This window comes from Pseudorasbora parva, chromosome 1 (genome assembly GCF_024679245.1).
Source record: "Pseudorasbora parva isolate DD20220531a chromosome 1, ASM2467924v1, whole genome shotgun sequence".
NCBI classification, from domain to species: domain Eukaryota; kingdom Metazoa; phylum Chordata; class Actinopteri; order Cypriniformes; family Gobionidae; genus Pseudorasbora; species Pseudorasbora parva.
Genome location: NC_090172.1, coordinates 53,666,639 through 53,692,858, shown reverse-complemented (window position 1 = coordinate 53,692,858; position 26,220 = coordinate 53,666,639). Strand labels below are relative to the sequence as shown.

The 26,220-nt window shown below is 37.5% G+C and overlaps 2 protein-coding genes across 3 annotated transcripts in view; one reads left to right on the top strand and one right to left on the bottom strand.

The window, feature by feature from the left end:
- Positions 1 to 826: 826 nt before the first annotated feature.
- On the bottom strand, positions 827 to 23,464 carry immp1l (inner mitochondrial membrane peptidase subunit 1). Of its 2 annotated transcripts, none has more exons than XM_067445206.1 (6): positions 23,324 to 23,464; positions 12,438 to 12,562; positions 12,249 to 12,337; positions 12,027 to 12,153; positions 7,470 to 7,580; positions 827 to 4,904 (listed from the first exon to the last, which is right to left on the bottom strand). In XM_067445206.1, the coding sequence occupies exons 2-6, from the start codon at positions 12,540 to 12,542 to the stop codon at positions 4,842 to 4,844; spliced, it is 495 nt and encodes a 164-aa protein (XP_067301307.1). In that variant the 5' UTR covers positions 12,543 to 12,562; positions 23,324 to 23,464; the 3' UTR covers positions 827 to 4,841. The 2 variants fall into 2 exon arrangements, with proteins under 2 accessions (XP_067301307.1, XP_067301308.1); XM_067445207.1 differs by lacking the exon at positions 23,324 to 23,464 and adding an exon at positions 22,038 to 22,385.
- elp4 (elongator acetyltransferase complex subunit 4) overlaps positions 23,439 to 26,220 on the top strand; it is an 87,531-nt gene continuing 84,749 nt past the window's right edge. The window contains exons 1-2 of the mRNA XM_067445205.1: positions 23,439 to 23,681; positions 24,635 to 24,670. Coding sequence (XP_067301306.1) covers positions 23,513 to 23,681; positions 24,635 to 24,670 — 205 coding nt within the window. The 5' untranslated portion in view covers positions 23,439 to 23,512. The remainder of the gene's footprint in view (positions 23,682 to 24,634; positions 24,671 to 26,220) is intronic.

Genomic DNA, 26,220 nt, shown 5'->3' with positions numbered 1-26,220 from the left:
TATGCAAAGTGATGGGTCTTTTGCCCCTTTATGCCCCTCTTTTTCTTCCCACCTCGCCCCCTGCCCATGTCTCCAGGCCTTGGGGAAAATGTTCCTTTGCCCTCCATTAGGAGTGTTCAGTGTTGCTCTCCAGCACTCTTGCCACTATTAGTCGAGGAGAGCGACAGTAATGGTGTCGAATGCCTGTGGCATGAGGACAATTCCACACAGCAATGGCAAACTGCAAACTCACACCACAGACCTCAGAGCGGCTCCACGCTGCTGTTGTGCCCTTCTGAAGCTTTCCTCGTCTCCGAGAGCTGAGACTGTCAAAACTTCAAATGAAACTTCTTAGAGATTTACCAAGTATGCATTTTTTTTTCTTTCTAAAGTCTGTTTTGGACCTTTTTTGTTGCATAATACCATGGTAATTATAGTTTCAACCAATTATTACATTAGCATGAATCTATTATCTACTTAAACTACTGCTTTCAGTTATGCATGCATTTTCTAAAAAGGAAATGCCACTTTCCTGTTTGGACGTCATGTGTGAACAGGAGCCATTGTTAAAATACTGCCAAATCAGCTCTGGCAGACATCGGCATGAACATTTTGTACTTCTACTCTGTGTGAAAAAGCAATACGATTAATTATTTGAGAGGACGTAAAAACATGGAAAAAGAATAACAGAACATACCTATGCATACATATACGCACACACGCAGACATTTTTTTTTTTCCTGATCGATACTTTTATTCAACAAGGACACATTAAAAAAGACAGTAAAGATTTTTGACAATAAAGACATAAAATTAATACAATACAAAATATTGGGGGGGGGGGGGATCGAGAGTATCAAAATTAGAACGGTTTCTTAAGAATCATGTGACACTGAAAACTGAAGTAATGGAGTAATATAAACATAGAACAGTTATTTTAAATTGGAATAATATTTTACAATATTACAGTCTTTGACTTTAGTTTATTAAAGGGTTACTTCAGCGATTAGCATATGGCTTTGTATCAGTAGAAACCCTGGAGTATATTCAAATGATTGTGCTTTCCCCCCTCATATCCCCCTGAGACAAGAGATTTATGCATTTTATTTCTGGAAAAATTCCTCTCCTGACGGTCATCTTTGGAATGTTTGGCCAGAGGCTAAAGACTACAGCCAGCAGAGGGAGCCATTTCTGCATGTTTTGAACTTGGGAATGGGAGATCACACTTACAGCACAGCTTGCAGCTGCAGGCATTAATTTAAACGGATGCTAAGCATTGTAAGTTGTTTTAACTTCTCAAATTAATTTTTATTAAAGTTAAGTTTCCAAAGGCATGAACTGAAAACGCGCCAGACTGAACTCACGTTGTGTATGAATGCCGCGAATGTGGTCACGATTACCTCAGCTCTCATCAGGAGAGCTCATCAGCTCATTTATGACATTAAATGTAATCTGACTCCTGCAGCGTTAGTGCTGTGAGACTCGCGGCAACTCGATCATTATATTGAACAAACACGTTCAGTATTTAATTGTACTTTCTGAACTCAGTCACTGTAATCCAGTAGTGGTGGCTTTGGGAATGGCCTCACAGGGCAGTGAAGCATTCTGGGAATTGTAGTCTTTCATCCCCATGAGACAAAAATACATTTTCTGTCTTTTCTCAATCTAGAAGGCACCAAATTCAAAAATAATTTCACATTTCTACTACATTGATGACCCGGTTTAAATACAGATTCATCTTTCCAGCGCTGAAGTACCCCTTTAAATAACTGCAGTCCTGTTGAACATTAAACATTTCTTTCAAAAACACAAATTCTTACTGACATTCAAGGCTTCACAAAAACACATCCTACTCATGTTTTCCCAATCCCAGTGTACTAAATAGTTTTTGTTTAAAATTTGCGCACAATTTTGAACCAATTTTGGGATGGCTATTTTCATATTACAAATAAAGAGTTTATTATTACTATTTTTGAATGCCATACATTTATAATTTAAGTTTTATTAGGTTTTTATTTATTGGTTTTCTTACAAATTACATCAAAACTTAATTTTAGTGCTAAAAGATATGTGGATAAAAGACCAAAAAACGTTGCGTGCATGTGGTAGGCCTACATTTACTGCAAAAAGTCATGGTACTGCAATTTAATGGACTTTGTGTGTGAAAATGGCAAAATAAAAAAAACCCCTTTTCAAATCTTTATGACCGCAATGGCTGTCATTATATCTGTAGTAATCATGAATTTATGTATTTGTCTATAGTAAGCTTTTGTTACTATCTTTTTCATTCACACAAACAAAGACTCTCAAGTAACACCAGGACATGTGTTCGCATCAAAGCACCTCGCATTCTGTTTCGCTTTTATACTTTCTACAATAATTCTGAAGCCTGGTTCACATTTTTAAATCAAAGGGTTTATCTATCGATTATCCTCACGGGTCTGATCACAACAGACATCAGCACTCGGTGCAGCCGGCAATAGTCTGTCTCCCCCTCAATGCCATCTGTCTGGTATGGATCCACCAGGGAGAAAATCCAATGTTGGCAGAACTTTCCCTTTTGAACTGATCTAAGATCAAATTCCCTTTCCACAAACCTCAATCTCAACCACAACAACAGACAAAACAAACCTGACTTCAGATCAGCGTAAAAACAAGCCGCAGTCAAATTAAGATGCTCATCCGCATGCAAACGGCCATGTTACTGAAAAGAAATTGTGACCACGGCCTCACATTTGTGTTTGATGTCAGCCAGCATCATTCGAAGACAGACTCATCCTGCGCTGAGATCAAATGACGCTGTGAAGTTTTAATTAAAACCTTGATTAAAGAAAGACGCATTCTGCTTTGAAAGAAGGACGTCAATTTCTCATTACCTTAAATGCACACATCCAAACACACCAACAAACACTGAAAAAGAAGAAAGAGCTACTGAGGGAGTTTGTCTTTGAGGAGGGAGTGTAGAAGTCTCTCTTTGGACTTTAATTATGATTAAGTTTATTAATCATTACCCTCAATAATGAATTACATCCCAGCTGTGCTTAAACCCATACTATGATGTTTCAAACATCAACTATATTATGTAAGGGTAGTTACACGAGGATATAAGGTTGTGTAAGTGTTGTCTATTACACTTACAAGTCTATTAGCAGTCACTTTATTTTAATGCTCACCACTAAACATTCTACTGAATATAAGTAACTTTGCAATATTCTTTTAACCCTAACAGTCTATTACAGTACTAATGGGTCTTCCATCAACCCATTGTTGGTGGTTGTTAATAAGGTTGTTGACATGTTGCAAAGTTTCTTAGTTATAAATGTCTAAATTGATAATCTAATAACATGCTCTTCTCAAGGACAAACAGCAAAAAAAGAAAGAAAAAAAGAATTAGCGTTTTGGGAGCCTGAAAGCGATATTTATTGAAACCGGGTAAAACCAATCCGTGTAAAACCAATGTTTGCAAGCTCCGTGCAAAAACCGTGCAAGCTCCAAGTTTTCTCTTCTTATTCTTCTGTGTACTACATCGTTTTGAGTCGGTTTCAGTGGTTCAGTGTACGCAGATATTTCTTGAGAGAAAAAAAAAATGGGTAGGGAAAGCTCTGGCTTTGTGTGGATGTGGCCTTAGATTCCCTTTCCCTTTTTGAATGACAAATATCAACGAATATATCTGCTTTAGACATATATCCGGTACATCCTTAGTAGTTGACAGTCGCCTATAGTCCTTTTGGTGTGTTCAGATGCAGTCTTCCCTGACCCAGGCAACGTGAGGCAACAACACAGTCTGTTTTCTTCAGTGCTAGTTCTTTGGCATCGGTTTGGTGTGTCCCTACCTTTACTGTTATCTATAAGCTCCGAAGCAATGACAAAATTCGCATTTAGAAGATATAAGCATTCAAAAATGAGTCTCTTATTTCTGCCAACATGGATCAATGATTTTGATGACATCACTCTGCACTTCAGCTTCTCATCAAATTTTCTGTCCAATCAAATGCTCTCTAGAATCTGAAGCGTCCCGCCCCCTACATGAGCTGCGGCTAAAATCGGTCATTTGTTCACATAGTGCTCTATGGGGGATAGGGAATGATTCCGACAGTGTAAATATGGTTTCCATTGGGGCAAAGTCTGGTTTCGTGTTGTTGTCACACGAGCCGCAGTGTGCACACAGTCAGTCCAAAGACACGATAACACAGAGCAGATCATATGAGCGAGTCGGCGCAGACCAGAAAACATATCGGACCAATCTGAATTCTGCACAGAATGCTATTTTAAAGCAATATGGAGGAGAACCGGTTAGAAAATAGGAGGATACTGCGGCTTAAACAAGCTCAATGGCTTTGGCCGAGCTTTGAAATAAACTAAATACTATTTTTAAAAAGGGGAGGAGTAGTCCGATATGTCCCGTCCTGTTTTCCTGTTGTAGTGGAAATTACGTCAACACATTTAATAATGCTGCACGTTTCAAAGCACTTTAGTGGGTATTAAAAAAGAGTCCTGTCCCTCAACAACAGCAAAATGTGTTACCAAAACAAGCAAATATGTCAATTTTATAACTTTTGGTCAAAGTGATTTTTCGGAAATTTCGGTGAAACAAGGGGTCAGCTGCACTGATGATGATTTTGAAACAATACAAGTCTGTAATACCCATTTGAAACATTAACAGATTTTCCTAGTATTTTCACTTTTCACATATTTTAAACCATTGACTGCAACATGATTGGTATGGGAGGTGGATACATTTGATATCATAAATCCTTGTTTGCCTTAAACAATGAAACAGACATGAATTTTAAATAAGAATTTATTTTAAAAGATTGAAAAAAATATAATATACATTGTGACTATACATGAACACAGTTTCTTTATAAAATGCGCCCATCGTTTGGACTTTCAGCCAATACGCCAAAATTATGTGGTGGCCACAACTGCAAAATAAAAGCAAAACAAAAAGCAATGCATAAATCATTTGATTTAAGTTAATATTAAATTATTATACTATGAAATGTAGCATTATACAACTTTGGGCCAGATTTACTAAACAGGGCAAATTAGTGTGAGAGTGTAATTCCAAAAAAGTGCAGATGGGAGTGAAAAGTTGTGCACGTGTTCTACTGATGACACAAATTAAAGAACACACACCTTTTCAAGAACCAGATAATTTCCATAATAACCAACACAATATACCATGAGCAGCGCAAAAAAGCATCTGGTTTAAGACAAGCTTTTTTTTAAGGCAGTAAATAACAACCTGATCTCACAGATTTTCGTGAAATTAACAAATTAACTCAAAAATCCGTGGTAGTTTCACGGAATCGCCGAAAATTCGGAAGTCATGCCTATGTAAGTCAATGACCGGCAGCATCTGTGGTCCACACACGGAGTCCCTGTTCCAACACCTTATATTCATCAGTTTGATTCAGTCAGCATAATTTATTTACATTTATTTTCTTTTTATTCAGACACGTTTTGAACACATAACTCCATCCCTTCCCTAAACCTACCCATTTGTGTATTATAAAAAACAGGATATAACAGGCAGATACACAGATACTGCATGCACAATTTATTCAGAAACTACAAATATTCCAAGTTTTCCGAGGCCAAACGATTGATTTGTGTGAAGAAAATCCCCAAAAGCGATCAGTAACGTCGAGTCCATCCGCCGAATATAAATACATTTCAAATATTGCCGTCTGAAGAAATGCAACGTCAGCTTTGACAGCATTGGCTGTTGTATGTCGCGTGATCAATTACGTCAGCTTTGATTGTAAAATGCCATTGGCTCTCGTGTGCCTCGTGACCGAAAGCCTCATGCTGAAGAGTCGTCAGTATCATTTGAATCATGAGAAATATGAATGGAGTGCGTGTGTGGAGCGCGATCAACATTTCAACGATTAAAACATTAAGATCAACTACATGAAGATATCGTATGACTTCAGAAGACTTGGAATGTAACATGAGTTAATACTTCTATACTGTTTCTGGTCCGTTTTTGCAATAAATAATTGTTACTGTACATTTATTTGCCTGTTATGTGTTTTATATTGTTGAGTGGGTAGGTTTAGGGTAGGAGAGGAGTTAGTTGTTCCGATATATAAAAGCAGGCTATAAATATTCATAAAATCATGTCTTCTTTTACAAACGCAAATAAGTAAATGTGTGTTGGGAATCCGTGTGTGGACCACGGATGCTGACTGTCATTGACTTACATAGGCATCACTTCCGTGAACCCATCACGGAATTTTTGGCGATTCCGTGAAACTACCACGGATTTTTGAGTTAAGGGTCCGTGTTCATTTCACGGAATTCTGTGAGAGCAGGTTGTAAATAATAATTTAAATACTCTCCTCCCATAAATGTTGCATCTGAAAGGGAAAATCTAATAAGATTTTCAAAAAAGAACTCTAGAACTAGAACTCTAGAAACACCTTATACGTCAAATGAAAACGTATATTTTTCTCTCCGTTTTGGCCTTCCGTCCACACTGAGACAGCGCTTTAAGTCAATGAAAACGTATCGTTTTTAAAACGCTCTCCAAAGCGGATACATTTGAAAACGCCGTCTTCGCGTCGTAGTGTGGACTGTGAAAATGGAGGCTTTTTAATACGATGACGCATTTTAGCCATGTGATGCAGTCATATGACCAATTCAGCCAAGATGGTGAACGACATTGTACAGCAGTTGTTTTGTATGCTTTCTGTTTTGACAGCCTTGTTAAATATTAATGTCAGTTTGTACATACTGTTAAAAAACTCAGTGCCTTTTCTCGACATTGCCGCGACATTGACATTGCTCATTATTTCAAAGAGTAAATAAACGAGTAGCGGAAATGACGCAAGTCGAAGTGTCTTGGATTTGCTCATGCGCAGAATGGGGATGCAAGCGTTTTCAGACGCTTCAGTGTAGATGAACATTTTTTTGGAAAACGATTGAAAATGATAGTGTGGATGCAAAGCGTTTTTAGACGAAAACTCTGTTTTTAAATTTATCCGGATTAGTGTAGACGTAGCCTTTAATACATTCTGACAGAAGTTTTTTAAGGTCAAAATAGGGTTCCGTTGGTGCAAACTGGCCCTTAATGCTATAATGCAGAAACAACATATTTTTCTTACAAGACCCTGTATGAAAAAATAAAAACCACCCCGCTGTCATTTGCCTTTGACTTTCCAATCAAGGGCTGACAGAAGGTGAGGAGACCTGTTTACAGGGTCATGGGCACATGATCCTATATGAGACGACAGCTGAAAACAGTTTTAAATGAAGACAGCACCCCGTTTTTTTAGCTAGTTACTGGATAACCTTAGTTTAAAATAATTTACTTGTATAAAAAGATCATATGTATTTCTTGTTTTAGGAAAAACACTACCTCACATAAAACACAAAACAAAACAAAACATTACATAAAAGGGCACTGGTTAAAACTCAAAAAACTTGTGGTCTGGCCTTTGGGGAAGTGTATAGGTCAAGAAATGAGACTGTATCCTCATTACCTTTAAGCAAACACGTCCTCGGATCAAGGCATAGGGTATTGGGCCATAGCTTCGGGAATCTGTGGAATTCCGAAGGTTATCGCCTTCCAGCCACACATGCCCTCTTGGTACCTAGATTACAGCAGGAAGAGAAAAACAAAATGTTAAATCTAACTGAAAGTGAGTAGGATTTATTCTAATTGCAGCCACACCAAAAATGGGGTCTAAAATGATCCTTTGACTCATTACGAAATGCTTTTACATGCAACACAATATTGGTTCTCCCGGATTAGAGGATAAAGAAGTTCCTAACGGTGAGAAAGTTCACATGACTTCACTGCTCATCTTAGATGGGAATGGGATCATTTTTACTGACCGCTGAGGCCTCGAAACATCACCCCCCCACCCCCTTTATCCTCTCGGTAAGGGGTGAAGCCACGCCTCCATGAGCTGCTCCATGGGTCTAGACCACGGATAGACCTGCCAGGCTGGGCCGGCAACCGAGCGAAGCCTGATCCACACTGACATCAATTAGGAATAATCTCATCACACAGGGAGAGTAGGGCTGTCAAGCCCCTAATTAAGTCCCCTCCACCCCCTCTATATGAGAGGCGAGGGTGAACAACACATCACGTTGTCATTATAAACATAACAGTATGGAGACGCCTATCTGGCACTGACCAAACTTTAAGAACATTTTTTATATTCATTTTCCCCCCTGCAGAAGATAATAACTATAAGAAGAATTCCACACAGTAGGATTTAATGTGCTCAAATTGTTTAAGAAGTATACTTCCGGTCACACCAGATATCTAACAAAGCCGTCACATGGATCATTGTGTGAAAAACAAAAAACAAAAATGACTTGCAAAATGATTTGCTGACCTTCTGTATTGCAAACAAATTCATCAGTGACAAATGCAAAAAAGAACCGTGATTATAAACATATGTCAGCATGTATTCATCTTGCAGTCAACTCTCATTAGCATGGAAACATATGTTTGATCCCATCCACAAGAAATCTCAGCCCGTTGTCATCTGTTGTTCAGAAGCGAAGCTTTTGTCCTGTCTGTCAGCCAAGCATACGAGACTTCACACCATACTGTGACCAGACACAAACGTTGACAACCCTACGTTTCATCTTACAAATGGGAGGCATATTAGAAACATCTTGATTCTGGTCAACAAAATACCTCTACAGATAGTAATGTAAATTACAGCTAGTACATCTAGCTTTGACTTGCTTTCCAAACTTTGTTTTTCCTTTTTTTTGGTCACAGAAAAGAGTCCTGCAGGGATGATGCTATTTTGAAGGCCAAACCAGACCTGGTTCCCTTGACAAAATACTAAGATTTTTCCAATTGCTTTTGGATGTCTAAAGAAGATAAGCACTGCTACAAACAAAAGTTACATACAGCTGTCAGTAGTAAAAACCAAACATTAGGTTATAAACAAACTACACCATACAGGGCTGTCGATACTGGGCGAAAAGTGATGGCGATTCTAAGGGCCCCCATTTAAACCAATGGGGATTTCAACTGAAGGGAAGCAAATAGCAACAAGATTTAAAGGGGACTTGTTATTCCTCTTTTTACTAGATGTACAATAATGATCTGATGTCCCCAGAGTGTGTATGCAAAGTTCAAGCTCAAATTACCCCACCAATTTTTTTTAGTAGCACGTTAAATTTGCCACTTTTGGCGAGTGTCCTTTAAATGCAAATTAGCTAGTGCTCTCTGCCCCCTTCAAGAATAGGGAAGAGCTTCAAGAGCTTGTGCCGGGAACAAAACAGAAGATTTCACATACTGAAAGTGTCATAAACTTTCAGTAGTGGTGTTCAGCCTTAAGTGTTTGAACCGGAGTCAGACAACGATTCCTACAGAGTCAGAGATAGAACATGTATAGTTTAGTTTAATTACTGTTATAACTTATGTTGTCATCTTGCTTTTATCCACTATTAGTACAAGCCAATGCAAATCATGGCCAACACTTTATTGATGAGTTTAAAGAACTTCATTGTGCATTACACAAAAGATGAAATGTCCGTTTTCACTCCACAAAATCACTGTAAGAGCTGAATAAAACACAGTACAAGAAGTACGCATTAAAGTCTTATCCATAAACTCTTTCTCTCCCTTTCATTATCACCAGCAAATTACACACAAAAAACTGGTTACAAATAACAGTACACAAATATATACCAACCTTATGCCTTATCAGGGGGTGCTTAATAAACGGGTAAAATGTATATCCGTATAACAACACAAATGAACTGTATTAATGCGCTATCTCTTTCATTTCTGCCGTGAGCAGTATCGCTCTGGAGAATAAGCTGGATCACAAAGAGTTGCTACTGATCCATCCGACCCTGAGTAATACCTTTCAAACAAAACCTGTTTTGTATTGTCCCTTTGTATTGACCCTAGCTCACAAAGCATTCTGGTGTAAAATTATTTGCGCAGACATTAACTAATTGAGGTATATGGGGGCATATTGCCTTCAAAAATAAGACTTATCCGCTGCCGCGTCACATGAGTATATGAAGACTGTTATGTTCATTCTGACATCCAACAACAAAACACCTGAGTTGCTTACAAGACATTCTTGTCGCTGTAGCTGCTCCGGCCTGGAGAAAAACAGCAGATTGTGTACAACTAGCTCTGGACGGGGTCTATGCCAATACAGCAGTGTCTTGGGTAGGGCCTGTATAAAGTGATATTTTGTACAGATGTCAAATTACGTCCAGCTCCTCCTCTTTGGACGTCAGAAGGGGTGAAGGAATAGATTTCTGGGTAGAGTTAGGGTGTGGTTGGATATTCTACCAATTAGGACCAAATTACATTTGCTGCTCCTCGCTGGACGTCTAGTGAGGGGGAGTAGACGTAAGCTCCACCCATGTGCTCTGCAGTAAGCAGCCTCTCGGTCGGCTTGTTCTGAGACACTGCTTATGATTTATGTGGATTAAAAAAAAGGAGTGGGTGGATTTTTATCATTATAAGGTGGACACACACTGCCAACAAACTGTTATGTTCAAACACCATGTAAACATGAAATTTGCATAATTGTCCATCTTTAATGTGACTCCCATTAGCACAGAATTGTGACAAATGTTGTTCTAGACTCTAGAGGGATGTGAAAGTCACATGAATTCCGATAGGATTGTTCAGACTGAGGTTGCATTGCAAAACATCTGACTTGTGTCGGATTTAGGATCGCATTTGGAAGTGGCCCAAATCAAAATTGAAAAGATCAGATTCTATGTGGTTTGTGCCGTCCACACTGCCAAGACATGAAACAAAAAAACTGGATTTGTGCCACATTTACCTGCAGTATGAACAAAGCTTTATTAGCAACTGCCTTTACGGATATTACTGATGTTTTTGTTGTAGAATAAACATAAAATATCTAGAGCTTGAGTAAACCACAGACCTTATTTCACTCATTTCAAAAAAACAATTAATTCAGGATGATGGAACCGAAAGTTATAAAAATGCTAACCTGTTTCTGGGTTTTAGGACTCATTCCTGCAGCACACTACCGAACACTATCAAACATATTCTCCTGTTTATACTGTAGGTCTTGCCCATGAACATCCTGTGGTTTGGAGACATGCGGTGAAAAACAGCTGCGTAAGATCACACAGCCAAATCGGTAATTAGCCTTCTATCTTTGATTGACAAATCCTTTACTTTCCCAAAGGCATTTTATTTAGAGAAACAAACTAATCTTCCTGTCATACTGAAGGTAGTATTTAAACCTACTTGCCAAGTTTTGTGTTTTCTGTCAGCTATAAACAAGAATCAACACAAAACAACAACTGTGACCTTGCAACAAAATGCGGCAATTAGAATGCAAACAGAATGTAAATAAATGCAAGAAAGAAGACAGATTGCAATTCAACAAGTAAATCGCTATTAATTCTGAAGTCAATGAGAGATTTTCAAACTTTAATCTCAGATTTGAAATGGAGAAGAGAAAGTATCAGAGTATTGCTGCCTTGTAATTATTCTGTAATTCAATAAATTGTCATTGTAATCGGTTTAGGTTTGAGTAGTACTGAGTCTGAGCGAACTTCTAGTCTTTTTTCAGCTGAGGGTTTGTATCTCTTTACCTTAAAGGACTCCGGTGACAGACCTTTCTTTCTCTCCTCTCTCTTCATCACTTGCTCTACTCATCTGGCACTAACACTAACAGCTTCGGGAAAAATTACAGGCCAAAACCATACACAGTCAAGGTGAAAAAAACAAAAAAACAAGTGATACAAAAAAAGCAATAACAGCTATTTCAATGACATGGTGGCTATGCTCTCTCTGGACCAATAATAACTGAGAAACAAGCATTTGTTGCTACCTCAAGGTAAATGTTTTAACCAACAGAGGTGAATGCATGTAAAATTCAAATGCATACAGCTCAAGAAAAAGTGCAATGGTTCATACAAAAAATGTAGTTGACTTCAGAAAGTCAAGTCACCTTTATTTATATAGCACTTTTTTACAATACAGCTTGTTTTTAAGCAGCTTTACAGTGAAAGTTGTCTATGCAATATGAAGTCATGTCTGTGCACTACATAGTACTCACAAAAGTGTGTGTTTTAAAGATGTCAGATGGCCCACTGGTGCAGACTTTGTCTCCCTCCAGTCCGATAACTCTTTTACAGATGTTCATATTTGGATCAAAAGGACTTTTGGCTATTACAATATCCCCTCTGGAAAAAACATAACAGGTGAGGTAAAAAAGAAACCAAAGGTTTAGTTATCACTTTAAAATAAACATTAAAGTAAGCATTTCATACACACTCACTTTTGTATTCGACAGAGGTGACGGCTAACTCGTTCTGAGAAAACCACATCGTGGTTGGTGATGGTGGGCTCCATGGAAGGTCCTGAACACTGTTGTACAGTAGGTGAATTGTGGGTAGAAATAAGAATTAAATGTATTTCTTTGTCCGTTTCACCAAATTCTTTGACTAAACATCTCTTAGAAACGTACCGACACAAATTCACCAATATACTCAAAGGCACAGTGAGCGATGCAGCCATACTGGACGGTGTAACCAACAAAGCTAATGGTCTTCACAAAGAAACCACGAAACATCCTGCCGCTTCTCAGAAATGCTGAAAAAAAAACCAGTCTAAATTTACAAAACAATCATTCACAACCAACACTGATATTGTCATACAGCAGAGATTTGATGACATTTACATATTTCCTTAGAGTTCTAAACCAGGTTGATGAATGTTAAAGGGTCATGAAACCCCCCTGCTGCAGCGGTGTTTTTTCACACCTTCGATTTGAAAAATCTTGTTAAAAGGGGAGTGGTCGACTGTGAAAAGGTGGGATGGTATTGTGTGGAAAGAGGGAAAGTTTGCATAAATAGGGGAGTGTCAGTAGGTGCATTAAGACTAGCGATACCAACAGCAGCAGTTACAGCGGTTCTGAGACATGTTCTTGGTTCACGTTGGCATTGTTTACCACAGTGAGATTAAATGAGGGATGAATACAGCGAATGAGAGAGCTATGAGTGGCGTGCAGCAGAGATCGCAAATCATTCAGCTCTTCAAAGTTCAAACCAGCATAATTCAGTGAGAAATGAAAATAAATGTTATTCTGCATGACGAAATATTTTGCAAACGTGATAAAACTATATTTGTCCAAATATGCACGCTGTTTGGCAAGATGAACAACGCGCCGACGTGATAAGAGAACGTGAACCACCCAACATGCGATGTGACAGAGATGTGTAATTCTAGATCGGGGTAAAAGCGAAGAGGTTTGAGGCTAGTCTCGACCGCGCATCTGAAGCAGAGCGACGCGCGCTGGGTTGCCGTGACGATCCGCGCTGTCTATCACTCGGCAGCTAAATCTATATTTGTCCAAATATGCAGCACGCTGTTTCACTAAGAGCCCGAACACATGCGGTTTAGTGCATGGCTGTGACGACAAATAAAACGGAGAGGACGTGGCTTTTGTTCATTAGCCTACAGATTACAGATTGGTTATTTTGCACTCCTGACATAGATAGTCAACGCTTGGAGGTTCGGCGTGCGATTCCTCAGGTGAATTTTACTTTACCGAGCCTTTGTAGCAAAGGCTTCCACAGACGGCGCCAGTTACAGCTCGCTCGGCGCCCTTTACGTTACTTCGTATCAGCACAACGCCTAGCTTTCCTCCGTGACTTTTCCGCACGCTGCTTCCAAAACTTCCCCACCATATCTCTACAATAATGATGGAAGACGAGCCTGACAGAAGTGACTGTCTCATGCATATTAACTAAATTATCTTGTATGCATACTACAGCGCAGGGATTGGACTGAATGAGCTTCATGTCATGAATATATATCGAGAATCGCTCGGAGCGGTCGACGTCAGCATGTGCCCAGCAGCCCATACTTGGGCCGAAAAGGCCGGGCGTGCCGACGTCAGCATTTGTGACGTTGCTCCGACTAAGCTTTTCAAACCGGAAGACAGAAATCGCTCTGAAAAATGCAAAAATAACTATTTTCACATATGAATACCATTAATGAGTACCCTTAGTGTTTTCAATGATGTGCAGCCTATACATATCTGTTTACATCTCAAAAAAAGTGTTTTGGGGTTTCATGACCCTTTAAAGTCTGAGATTAAAACTTTAATTTAGTTTTCAGGAAGAGTGACAAGAAATTATTGGACTGGAATTGGAATAGGGAAACCACGTGATCCATCAAATATAAATCTATTTTTTAAATGCATCTTATTGTAAACAAATCATCCAAGCAAATGTTTCTTTTTTTTGTTTTGTTTCTTCAATTTAGTAGTTAATGAGCTGTCTGAATGGCTAGATGAACTGGTTTGTTCAATTGCTGGTATCTTTGGAAAAGATTTTAGTATGTGAATAGTAAAAAAAAAAAAAAAAAAAACTGATCAATACATTTGTTAAAGTAGACTGTTTATTAATCATTTTTATTGGGTAACAATAAAAAACTATTAATTGTTAGTACGTTAGTTCAAATTCATTAAATAATATTAACAGATACAAATTTTGATTTTATTAATGTTTTAGTAAATGTTGAAATTAACTTTAAGATTAAATAATGCTTTAGAAGTATTTTTCATTGTTAGTTATTAAGTTATCTAATTTTAATAAATTGAACCTTATTGTTAATTGTTACCGTTTTATTTTACAGCTCGCTTTTATTTACTGAAAATAATTTATAGCTATACTAATAATTACACTATCATACACAAGCCTGTACTAATGTTAGTTAATGCATTATCCAATGTTAATTAATGGGACCTTATTGTAGTGTTACCAATAAAACATTTGATGGGAAACTTATTAAAATTATGAAAAACACAAACTAATACAATACAATTACAATTAAAATATGAAAATTAAAATAATCAAAATTGTGGGTGTATGGCACTTTCAAGACATACAAATTAAATCCCAAATTTAGATTGTAACATCATACATTAATATTTTGATTAATTATCAAATGATTAGTTGACTATCCTAACCCATTCTTAAAAAGCACCACAGCTCTGGAGCTCTAACCACTACACCGCGACTCCAGATGAAAACCTAAAATTGGAAAATGGAAATTCTCAATTGGAAATCTCACTCAGTGCCGAAAACTGACGACACATGCCTGTGGCAGAGGGGCGAAAGTGGCTTTTAAACACTTTGTCACTGAGGTGCTGTTGGTGGGGAAATGCACCTCACACATTTAATGGCTAACGGTTAAAACTGTGAAACCAAAGTGATCATTAGAGATGGTGTTTCATTCTCAGGAGCCTCTACAACCCATCAACAAGGCACAAAGGTCGCTCTTTTGTGCCTTGTTGATGGGTTGGGCATCTGACCCTTTCTGAGACGACCCAATCTACACCTGTGGGAGCAGGTGACAGCGCTAGCAGGCATAGGTTCATCTCCTTCAACTTAAAAAAAAAAAGCGAGTTACGCTATGGCCATAGCAACAGAACACAAGGTCCTTTGTTTGTCCTTACACCCTGGCTCTTTAACTGATAAAACTGTGGTGTGTTGTCTGAATAAACAGTCCATCCTCTCTCAAACTATTGACTTTTCCTTGGCCATCAACCAAGCAGCGTGTGTGAGCCAATAAAGGTCATGTTTGGATGTTTGTACACATCCATGAAACCTCGCATGGCAGCAACAGCTCAAAAGATAAAGCAACACTTCAATTGCGTGCCGTTTGTCGCTTTACAGGCTGGTTCATAACAAGAAACTCTAAAAATCGTGTGCAATTAGAAAACTAATCTTCAGAAGAACAACCTCTCTGGATGTCCAATGAAGGATAAACCTCAATCTTTTCTCCTGAAACAAACCAAAGGAATTAAGGCGACCCGGCCGAGCAGAAACTAAACGAAACAGAGCCCTATCCCAAAAGCCCCTATTGCCTTGGGAATGACATCTCCAATATGGGGCGGAATTAATCCCCCTGTTCCCTACTTCCTCCATCTCAGTCCCAGGCCAAGTGTCAGGTGCCTGTCTCCGTGTGTCATGGAAAGTGCTACACCTAATCCCATTACCCACCAGCCATCTCCTCGCCCCATACCGCCGTACCCAACACCCCACTCTATCCATTCTGGTCAGACATCGAATCCACACCTTTGAATCCTCATAATTACGTCTGATACCCCCAACACAAACACAGTGTATGAGAGTTGGCTCCTCTACCCAAAGGCCCCCTCCGTCCAGGGATGTTTCTGCCTGACTGGATGTAGTCGTATCTCAGGGAGGCAGTGAAAGGGCCAGCTGTTGTTTTGCTTATCAAACTGCAGGGTGGGGCGAACAAACTATTGTTTCTGAGACATTTTCTCTGGCAATTGATAGTGGGCACAGATTCTCTGCCTATAACATATACACGTTCCTTTTAAATCTCTATGCTCGTTATAAAGGATAATTGGTTGACGGTAAGTTCCTCTATTCGGTGCAAAACTGTAATAAATCAAATGGGACATTTCATGTAGATTTACAGTAAATTACAAGGGGTGCTTTGAATGAGGTGAATTTTAAGACGTGACTTTTCTCAGAGGATTTTGTTGTGCAAATGGTCTAAAAACTAAAGCATAGCATACTGCGAGAATATTAAATAAAGTAAAAAATAAAACTCCAAAATAAAAAAATAAACCTATACTACTGTTTAAATGTTTTAGGACTTAAATCCCTGCAGGTTTCACAGACAAGGCTTAAATCTAGTCCCAGACTAAAATGTTTGAGCTGTTTTAAGCAACCGACATACAATATCTTAAAATATGTCAGTGTCATTATTTTGTCTGCACACTTTATGTAAGATGCATGCTTAAATGGCCTAATAAAACTAAGGCTTAATCCTGTTTTAATCTAATCCCGGTCTGTGGAATCAGGCCTGTTATATATATATATATATATATATATATATATATATATATATATATATATATATATATATATATATATATATATATATATATATATATAGTGTTTGAACACCTAATTCTTCCGAATGATAAAATTAAATTTTAAAACAGATTTAAAAAAGTTTTAATTGTAATACTATTTCACAGTATATACTGTTTTAGCACAATACTTCTTGCAAAAGTATTAAAAATCTTACCGAGACTAAGCCTTTGAACAGAAGTGTATATAAACTATTGAACTATGAACAGCTAGTCGACTCAATGCGTTTCGGGTAACATCAAAGCATGTTGATCTAGAAATGTCTTCTTTAGTTGTCCATTATTTTGCTTCAATCTGATTGGCTCTATCGTTCATTCTTGCCCTGACCACAAGAGACTCTCAGACTCATAGACCAGCTCGGCAGAATGTGTTGCGGAGAACACAGCATCCCCAACTACCGTCTAGTCGTCCAATCACCAGCACAGTCACTGTTGTGGGCGTCCAGCATAGGTGAGGATTAAGGATTTAGCATAATAAGATTACACGGCCAGTGAATGATATCAAGAGACAGTCCATATGCGGCCGCCTGGTTTTCCACTGGCACCCTGTGTGTGTGCGCGAGAGACTGGGTGAGTCAGCTGCTTGGAATCAAATGGAGTTTAGCCAAAATCAAACAGACCTTCAGACAATTGAGATTAAATCTCTATTTCTGAACATTCCCCTGTGTGTTCGGAACAAGCACTATCTGCCACATGATTCCCTGGACGGGGGAAGTGACGGACCAAAATGAATTTTCTCTAACAATTGGATAATTAACTACAAGTCTCCCCTAATCCAGGATTACACAGTACAATGTATATATATATTGGCTACACAGAGAACCATAGGAGCATCTCTGGAGAGCCATCTGTGGCCCCGAACCCCCAAAACCCATAATGCAACAGAAGGGAGAAAGGGTTCCCAGAGAGCTGAGAAGCAGGTGGCATCAAAATGCCCTTTTAATCCTATAAATCTGCTGTAAAAACAAACTTCTGAAATTGAACAAATCTCTTGAGAGAAAGATCTGTCATCGATGTTGGTTTAGCAGCATTTAATCTGATAAACTGCTCTTTAAAAAAAAAAAAATCTACAGTCTGGCAACAAGTATGACAATAACTAAAAAAAATAAAAAAAAATAAAAAATATATATATATATATATATTAATATTTGACAACTAAATCAAGCTGTTGCATCATGTCTCAAACTACTGGCATGGGTGTTTCATTAATATGGCATCTGAAGTAAAAATAAAATTTTTAATGAAATAGTTCAATAGACCCTGCTTATAGACCCTTACACATTTGTTAATGCAAAAACACATAAAAAACACTTTTTATAGACTGCATTGGCATGCACTGGAATACATTTTTGAAGACCAAAAGAGAAAATTAAAACAGTCAAAGGGCCAATTAAACAAAACTATTTCAGAGGAAACCAAATATTATTTTTGGCTTTGTTGGCCAAATATTTTTGTTTGCCTAAATTTTGGTGCATCACTATAATATTGAACATTTGATGTTCCAAAGTAATACAATTGCAGTATCAGTATATATTATGTAAATGTATGTATAATGTATGTTGTTTTTGAAACACTAAGCTGAGATCATTTGGCGGCACAGAGTTTCAAATATTGGAATAAAAAATCTGAGATTTCCTTTTAAGTGTCAATTGCAGTGCAGTAGGCCTATATATGAAAGCGAAGTGTGCAAACACCAATTCAGGCATTGAGACTGATGTCACACTTGTGTAAAGGTCACTATGACTCCGTGCCACCATCTAATGTGCTTACACTCTGCTGACCTCCTGAAATAGCAAAGAAAATAAACAGCAGCCCAGGTGACAGTGGAAAGGATGCAGTGCTGTATTTCTGAGAACCATTGTTCATGATTGCAGGACATTCAGAATGAAAATTATTACAAGAAAAGTTGGTACAGAAATAGTCATGCACTAGCTCCTCTCTGATATACAGCAGAAAACTTACTAATTGTAGTTAGTAACATAATCCATTACATTACATTTTGAAGGTGATATAAAATTGGACTACTTTTGGATTACTTTTGACCTAATTTATCGATCACATTGATATGAGTAGAATAATCTTGTGCCATATTGATATAAAATATAAAGAGAAAGAAAATATAGTCCATTCTTTGTTATAAACAACATGAAGTGCATTAAATATTACATTACGTCAGAGTTTCCCAGACTGGGATTCATGATGGAACTGCAGGAGTTCCTGCAGTGAGTTTAATGAAAAGCTATTGAGCAATTAAATCATAAATGTTTTAATTAAAATAAATCATTTTAAAATAAAATAAAACAATAAAACACTACTAAAAAAGTTGTAAATATTTTTTCTGTTTGCCTGCAATGTCATGTGACCATTAACTGACATCAGAAAACCTTGAACTTATTATTATTAACTTAATTTTATTATTGACCTAACTTACAAATTAAAATCTCAGGTGGTACTTCAAGTAAATATATCAGGTCAAAGAAATTTCACCTGACCAAAAAAAAAGAAGAAAAAAGGAATCCCTGCATTGCATGTAAATATGAAATTATGTATTGTGAATTTTGTATTGTACATATTGATGTTTTTGAAAGACAAAAGCCTTGCAAAGACATTAATGCATGAATAACTCACTTAAACTGAATGATAATTAAAATAATTCATGTGTTACTCAGGAGTTGATTAGATATGTTGCAATGAACACTTCATAAAAGTAAAATTAAAACGCTATGTTGGTTTTCATTGGCTGGTCTCTGCAATTCTACAAACCTGAAGACCTTCTGAACGTATACAAGCAGTATGCATTTTTTTTTAAAAAGAACATTTAAAAGATAAAAAAAAGAAGTAGTAGAATCAATGATTTATTCATATCTGACTGCCATTGTTAGAATAACATGTAATCAATAAAAACAGTAATTGTAATCTGAATACGAGTATTTTACAATGTAATATAATCTAGTTACAAGTATTGTTTAATATATTTATCTTAAAACTTTAAAAATATATTATTCGGAAGGATAACGGATGTTGTGAGATCAGTAAAAAGTGAGGAAGCCAATCCCAAGGCTCGCTTCACAGCTCCTTATCACAGCACATATGAATTTACACATACATGAGGAGATCGACTTTGGGAGCTTCTGTGGGACTTAAGAAGATTACATAGATTCGGATAGTGTTAACTAAGATGGCGTTCCCCCGAGAACCCAGATGGAAGGAAGATGAGGAGGGGGGGACACTCTGATGTTCTCGATCTGTGTGGCAGAAGGCAGCTGAGGGTGGCCTTGCTCTGCTCTTTTTGTTCTCAATGGATCGGAGAACCTTGAGATTCGGAAAATCGGGAGGTTATCAGTGCAGCTATCAAAACGAGGCTGGCGGATTGAGCTGGGATGGTGACACCTGGTTCGTTGATGGAGGACAGATGTCAGCATGCATGACATAAAAGAAACCTCCCTCAAACACATCATTTTTACAACAGTCCAATGGAAATCAAATGAATTTTAAAAGGCAGATAATGATATAAAGCCAATTACAGAGTCAATCCCTGTAAATATGAACAAAAGCGAAGCAGTTTCAAAGGATGCTGAGCTAGTTCGGTAACAATGACGTGACATAAATAGACTAATCTTTATTGAAATGACCTTTGACTGCAGCCTGAACCCAACATGGAGCTGAAATGCAAACAGATCTTATCAGATGTGCCATGTTAGGCCTTCTGTTGAGGGTAAAAGAGAAATCTTATTCTCTTTTCAGTAAATGCCCATCCCTACCAATTTCGTTTTAAAATTAGCCTGCTTTGTTTTTATAGGACAGATATCCTTTATTTCATATTGGACAAAAATACTGATTAAGGCAGTTTTTGAAGGAGAGAATAAAATGACCTTCCTGTGGGTCACAAATAATAGTTACCACAACCCTATAATTGTCCTGGCATCCAAGATTATTGCTTTCCTTTCAACACTAACGCATACAAAACCTCCGCAGATGACAATCTAACTTCCCCTCTGAGCAATGCCACTATATTCTTAACCTCAGATTGTGGTAGCAAAGAGAATCACGTTGGGGAAACCCAAACAAGCTGCTCAGGAAACATTTGACATGTTATGACTGTTAGTATTAGCACTGTGTGGAACAATCAGATACGAGTTGATAAAGCTGACATAATAAAAATAACAGAAGCGATACCAGCATCTGGACAAACTAAAAAGAGCACCTTAGCACTGAATTGACCTGGTGATCTGGTGGAGATGTAGCATTATGTACATATTTTGGAAATAAAGAAACCATAGTTTTTGAGAGGCCAGAACTATCAATGATCAGCTGACTGTCACTTTGACTCAGCTGACAATCACTTTGATGATGGATAATATCACAGTGATTTACAAAATTAATAAACTTATTGATGTTAAAAACTGAATTATGTAAGTACTACAACAGTAATGCAGGAAATTGTGTGTTTGTGTGTGTGTGTGTGTGTGTGTGTTTGTATATAAACCCTTGAGGCATAACATTATAACCACTGACAGGTGAAGTGAATAACACCGACTATCTCTTCATCACGGCACCTGTTAGTGGGTGGGATATATTAGACAGCCAGTGAATATTTTGTCCTCAAAGTTGACGTGTTAGAAGCAGGAAAAATGGTCAAGTGTAAGGATTTGAGTGAGTTTGGCAAGGGCCAAATTGAGATGGCTAGAGATGTCTGGGTAAGAGCATCTCTAAAACTGCAGCTCTTGTGGGGTGTTCCCGGTCTGCAGTGGTCAGTATCTATCAAAAGAGGTCCAAGGAAGGAACAGTGGTGAGCCGGCGACAGGGTCATGGGCGGCCAAGGCTCATTGATACATGTGGGGAGCAAAGGCTGGCCAGTGTGGTTTGATCAAACAGACAAGCTACTGTTGCTCAAATTGCTCAAGAAGTTCATGCTGGTTCTGATAGAAAGGTGTCAGAATACACAGTGCATTGCAGTTTGTTGCGTATGGGGCTGCGTAGTGGCAGACCAGTCAGGGTGCCCATGCGGACCCCTGTCCACCGCCGAAAGCGCCAACAGTGGGCACGTGAGTATCAGAACTGGACCACGGAGCAATGGAAGAAGGTGGCCTGGTCTGATGAATCACCTTTTCTAAAGTCACGTGGATGGCCGGGTGCATGTGCATGGCTTACCTGGGGAACACAAGGCACCAGGATGCACCAGAAAGCAAGCCGTTGGTAGCAGTGTGATGCTTTGGGCAATGTTCTGCAGGGATCCTTGGGTCCTGCCATTGTTACTTTGACACGTACCACCTACCTAAGCATTGTTGCAGAACATGTACACACTTTCATGGTAACGGTATTCCCTGGTGGCTGTGGCCTCTTTCAGCAGGATAATGCACCCTGTCACAAAGCAAAAATGGTTCAGGAATGGTTTGAGGAGCACAACAACAAATTTTCCCCAAATTCCCCAGATCTTAATCCAATCGAGCATCTGTGGGATGTACTGAAAACACAAGTCCGATCCATGGAGGCCCCACCTCGCAACTTACAGGACTTAAATGATCTGCTGCTACCATCTTGGTGCCAGATACCACAGCACAACTTAAGGGGTCTAGTGGAGTCCATGCTTCGACAGGTAAGGGCTGTTATGGCAGCAAAAGGGGGACCAACACAATATTATGAAGGTGGTCATAATGTTATGCATGATCAGTATTTTTATATTTATATATATATATATATATATATATATATATATATATATATATATATATATATATATATATATATAGTTTGTGTGTGTGTGTGTGTATGTGTATAAAAAGTTTGAGGTCAGTGAGATGTATTTGCTCATCCAAGTGGAAGGAAAGGACAGTTAAACAGAAATATTATTACAATTGGGGGAAAACCTCATATAAAACATAATTAATATTAAAATGTAATTTATCCCTTCATCGATGTTCTGAAGGATCACGTGCAACTTAAGACTGGAGTAATGCAATTGTACAGTCTTCAGTGGCACATGATCCTTTAAAAATTATTATAATATAATATTGCAGCTCAAGAACAAGAATTGAGAATTCTCTACATTTTTTACATCTGAATAAAAGTTTATATACATTAAACTTATATAATTTTTATAAAATTATATAAATTTGTGATACACATACTATTACATTTTGTTTTTGTTTTTTCTGCTGCTGACTCGTATGCAAGCATGCATCTTGCATCACTGTTACGCGATGACTCAATAAATATACCGTTATAATAACAGCTTTAGCTTTTACACTGTCAGTGCTGATGAATCTGCTCATTACAATTGTCTGATTTCAAGGGCAGCATGGTTTTTGTGTTATGGATCAGGTAACTTTAGCTGTCAGTTTTGAAACATCGGTGGCATATAAATATGATCTACAGCAGGAATGTAATGTATGTTGAAATTTTAATAAACACTATAGTCATTTGTACAGTAATCCTACCTGATTCGTGTCCATTGACAGCGTGCTGTTTGTATTCCTAGATCATATGTTCACCACGCAGCTGCAGTCAACCTTGAACTCCATTGCGTCATCGCCGCTAAGCAAGACTCTTTCTGATTGGTTAAGAACACAACAATTCAGGCGCTGATTGGCTGTAGAGTCATCGGCGTTGCTGTCAACAGAAAAAACATGGCGGCTCCCGTTAGGTGCATGGCTGGATCTTCCAGCACAGGCATCACAACTAGTTTTCAGAAAAAAACCCGAAGCAAACTAGTTTCTATCCCTGGTACCAGACCTTCTGTCCAGAACGGACAACTCTTACTGTCGTCTGGCGTCAGCTCGCTTGACTACGTGATTGGTTAGTATAATTTACTCGGTTTAAGCTTACTGTCAAGGGGGTGTGCTATGTACTCTATTCATGTGTCACATGCCTCTCTATCTTATATAAATATGTTAGGGCTATATCTATTTGTAACAAATCCAGAAATAATTTAGCATTAATAGACTTTTGTTTGCACGACTGTCACCCTTGTAATGTATTTAGTGTAATGTTTAAACCTGGCTGAAAAATGCTCAGTCAAAATATCAGGGTAGTTTTCTTTTCACTTCATTAAGGGTAACATTATAATCTTTGCATTTATATCAAATACTGTTATATTATATGTAATATTTTTTGTAATTGAAGTTGTAAGATATTAAACCAATAATGATTAACTTATACATAATTTATGCATGTACCTGAGAGAAAAAAAAAGTCATGTGCTTATTAGTAATACATATTATCACTTTACAATAAGGTTTCATTTTTAAACATTAGTTAATGTATTAACTAAGATGGACAAACAATGAACTATATATATATATATATATATATATATATATATATATATATATATATATATATATATATATATATATATATATATTTTACTATAGGCTATTTGTTCATCTCTGTTAACGTTAGTTCATAAAAATCCAGCTGTTATGTTAGTTTACATTGCATTAACTAATGTTAACAAAATTTATATAGATTTGTAATAATGCTTTAGTAACTGTCAAAATTCACAAACAAATAAATGCCTTATAAGTGCAGCTCATCATTAGTTCATGTTAACTAATGAATCTTAATGTGAAGTGTTACCATTAATATTAACTAAGATTAGTAAATGGTGTAGAAGTGCAGTTCATTAGTTCATGTTAACTAATGTAGTTAACTAATATTAACTTATGAAACCTTATTTTAAAATATTACCATAAAAGCACATTATTATTTGATGTCATTAAGAAAAATACACTTTTTCTTTTACATAGGTGGTGGTCTAGCAGTTGGAACTCTGCTACTTGTAGGTAAGCAAAGACGCAATTTATTTATGCTGTCATGCCATTAGGTTAAGATGTTTTTATTTCTGGCTATTATTTTTGCACTTAACTACTGCTTTGCATGTCGTGATGGATAGGAAAAATATAGACAGGGATTCTAATGTTTTCATTAGTTTAATCTTTTCAGGTTGCAGAGTACAGTATGAAGCCAATGAAATCTAACAAAAAGTACAGATATCATTATGTGTGTGTGTAGTTGCTTAATATACAACAAATCTAAGGTTCTGTTGGCTGATATCTCTGATGATGCCTCTGATTACAGACTTTTTTTGTGTTGTAATTCTGCTGTGTTAAAGTCAGCACGAAACAGAAGTTGTGATAGTCTTTTCTTCTCTACTGTGATGTACATCCTGGCTTTTTGAACAAGAAAAGGTGTAGGGCGGGACTTGATTTAGTTCACTTAGATTTGATTGGATGGTTGTAGTTTGCTATTGGTGGATCTCATGTGAGTGACAGGTTGTCCCGCCCTCACACCAGTAAACAGATCATCAGAGAAGAATTATCACTGCAAGAGGGAGATGAAGTTACTTTGATTAAAAAAGATTATGAGGTGCATTATTATGCCCAATTCTCCTTAGTATTATTTATTTATTTATTTCGTAAGGTTTAGAAAGTTGCCACTATTTGTTTTGCACTGGTATATGCCTGACATATAGTTTTCTCTTTGTATAATGAATTCTTTTGACGTACTTTATTATTCTCAAAACATATATTCATGAGGATCTTATATCTTTATATCCTAATTTATATTCTTTGCATTCTTTTGTCCTTTTTCACTTCATTGGAAGTGGATTTGTCATGGTCCCTTATGATCTATAGAGTCCTGTCTAGGTCACTTACGTCCCCAACATGTGACCCACATGAAAGATACCACTGTTGTGTGTGTGTGTGTGTGTGTGTGTGTGTGTGTGTGTGTGTGTGTGTGTGTGTGTGTGTGTGTGTGTGTGTGTGTGAGTGTGAGTGTGAGCCTGTTTATGTGGTTTATGAGGACACAAATTTGTATAACTACATGGGTATTACACTGGTATTACACTATAAATGTGGTTTATGAGGACATATCAAATGTCCTCATAATTCAAATGGCCTTAAAAACATACTAAATTATGTTTTTTTGAGAAAGTAAAAATGCAGAATGTTTCCTGTGATGGGTAGGTTTAGGGGCAGGGGCAGTGTAAGGGGATAGCAAATACGGTTTGTACAGTATAAAAACCATTACGCCTTTGGAGAGTCCCTCTAAACCACATAGACCAACGTGTGTGTGTGTGTGTGTGTGTGTGTGTGTGTGTGTGTGTGTGTGTGTGTGTGTGTGTGTGAGAGAGAGATGTTTATTCCTTCTATAATAAAAGGAAATTATCTGCTTCCGGTGCATGGTGTAGCTTTATCTATTATACAACAAATTACATTAAAGACAATTCTTTCATTTTCTTTCTTGTTATTAACCTGAAAGTGACAAGTTATTTTTGCATTACAAGTTGCACCAAACTAAATGGTAAAAAATCATATAATCTGAACACTCC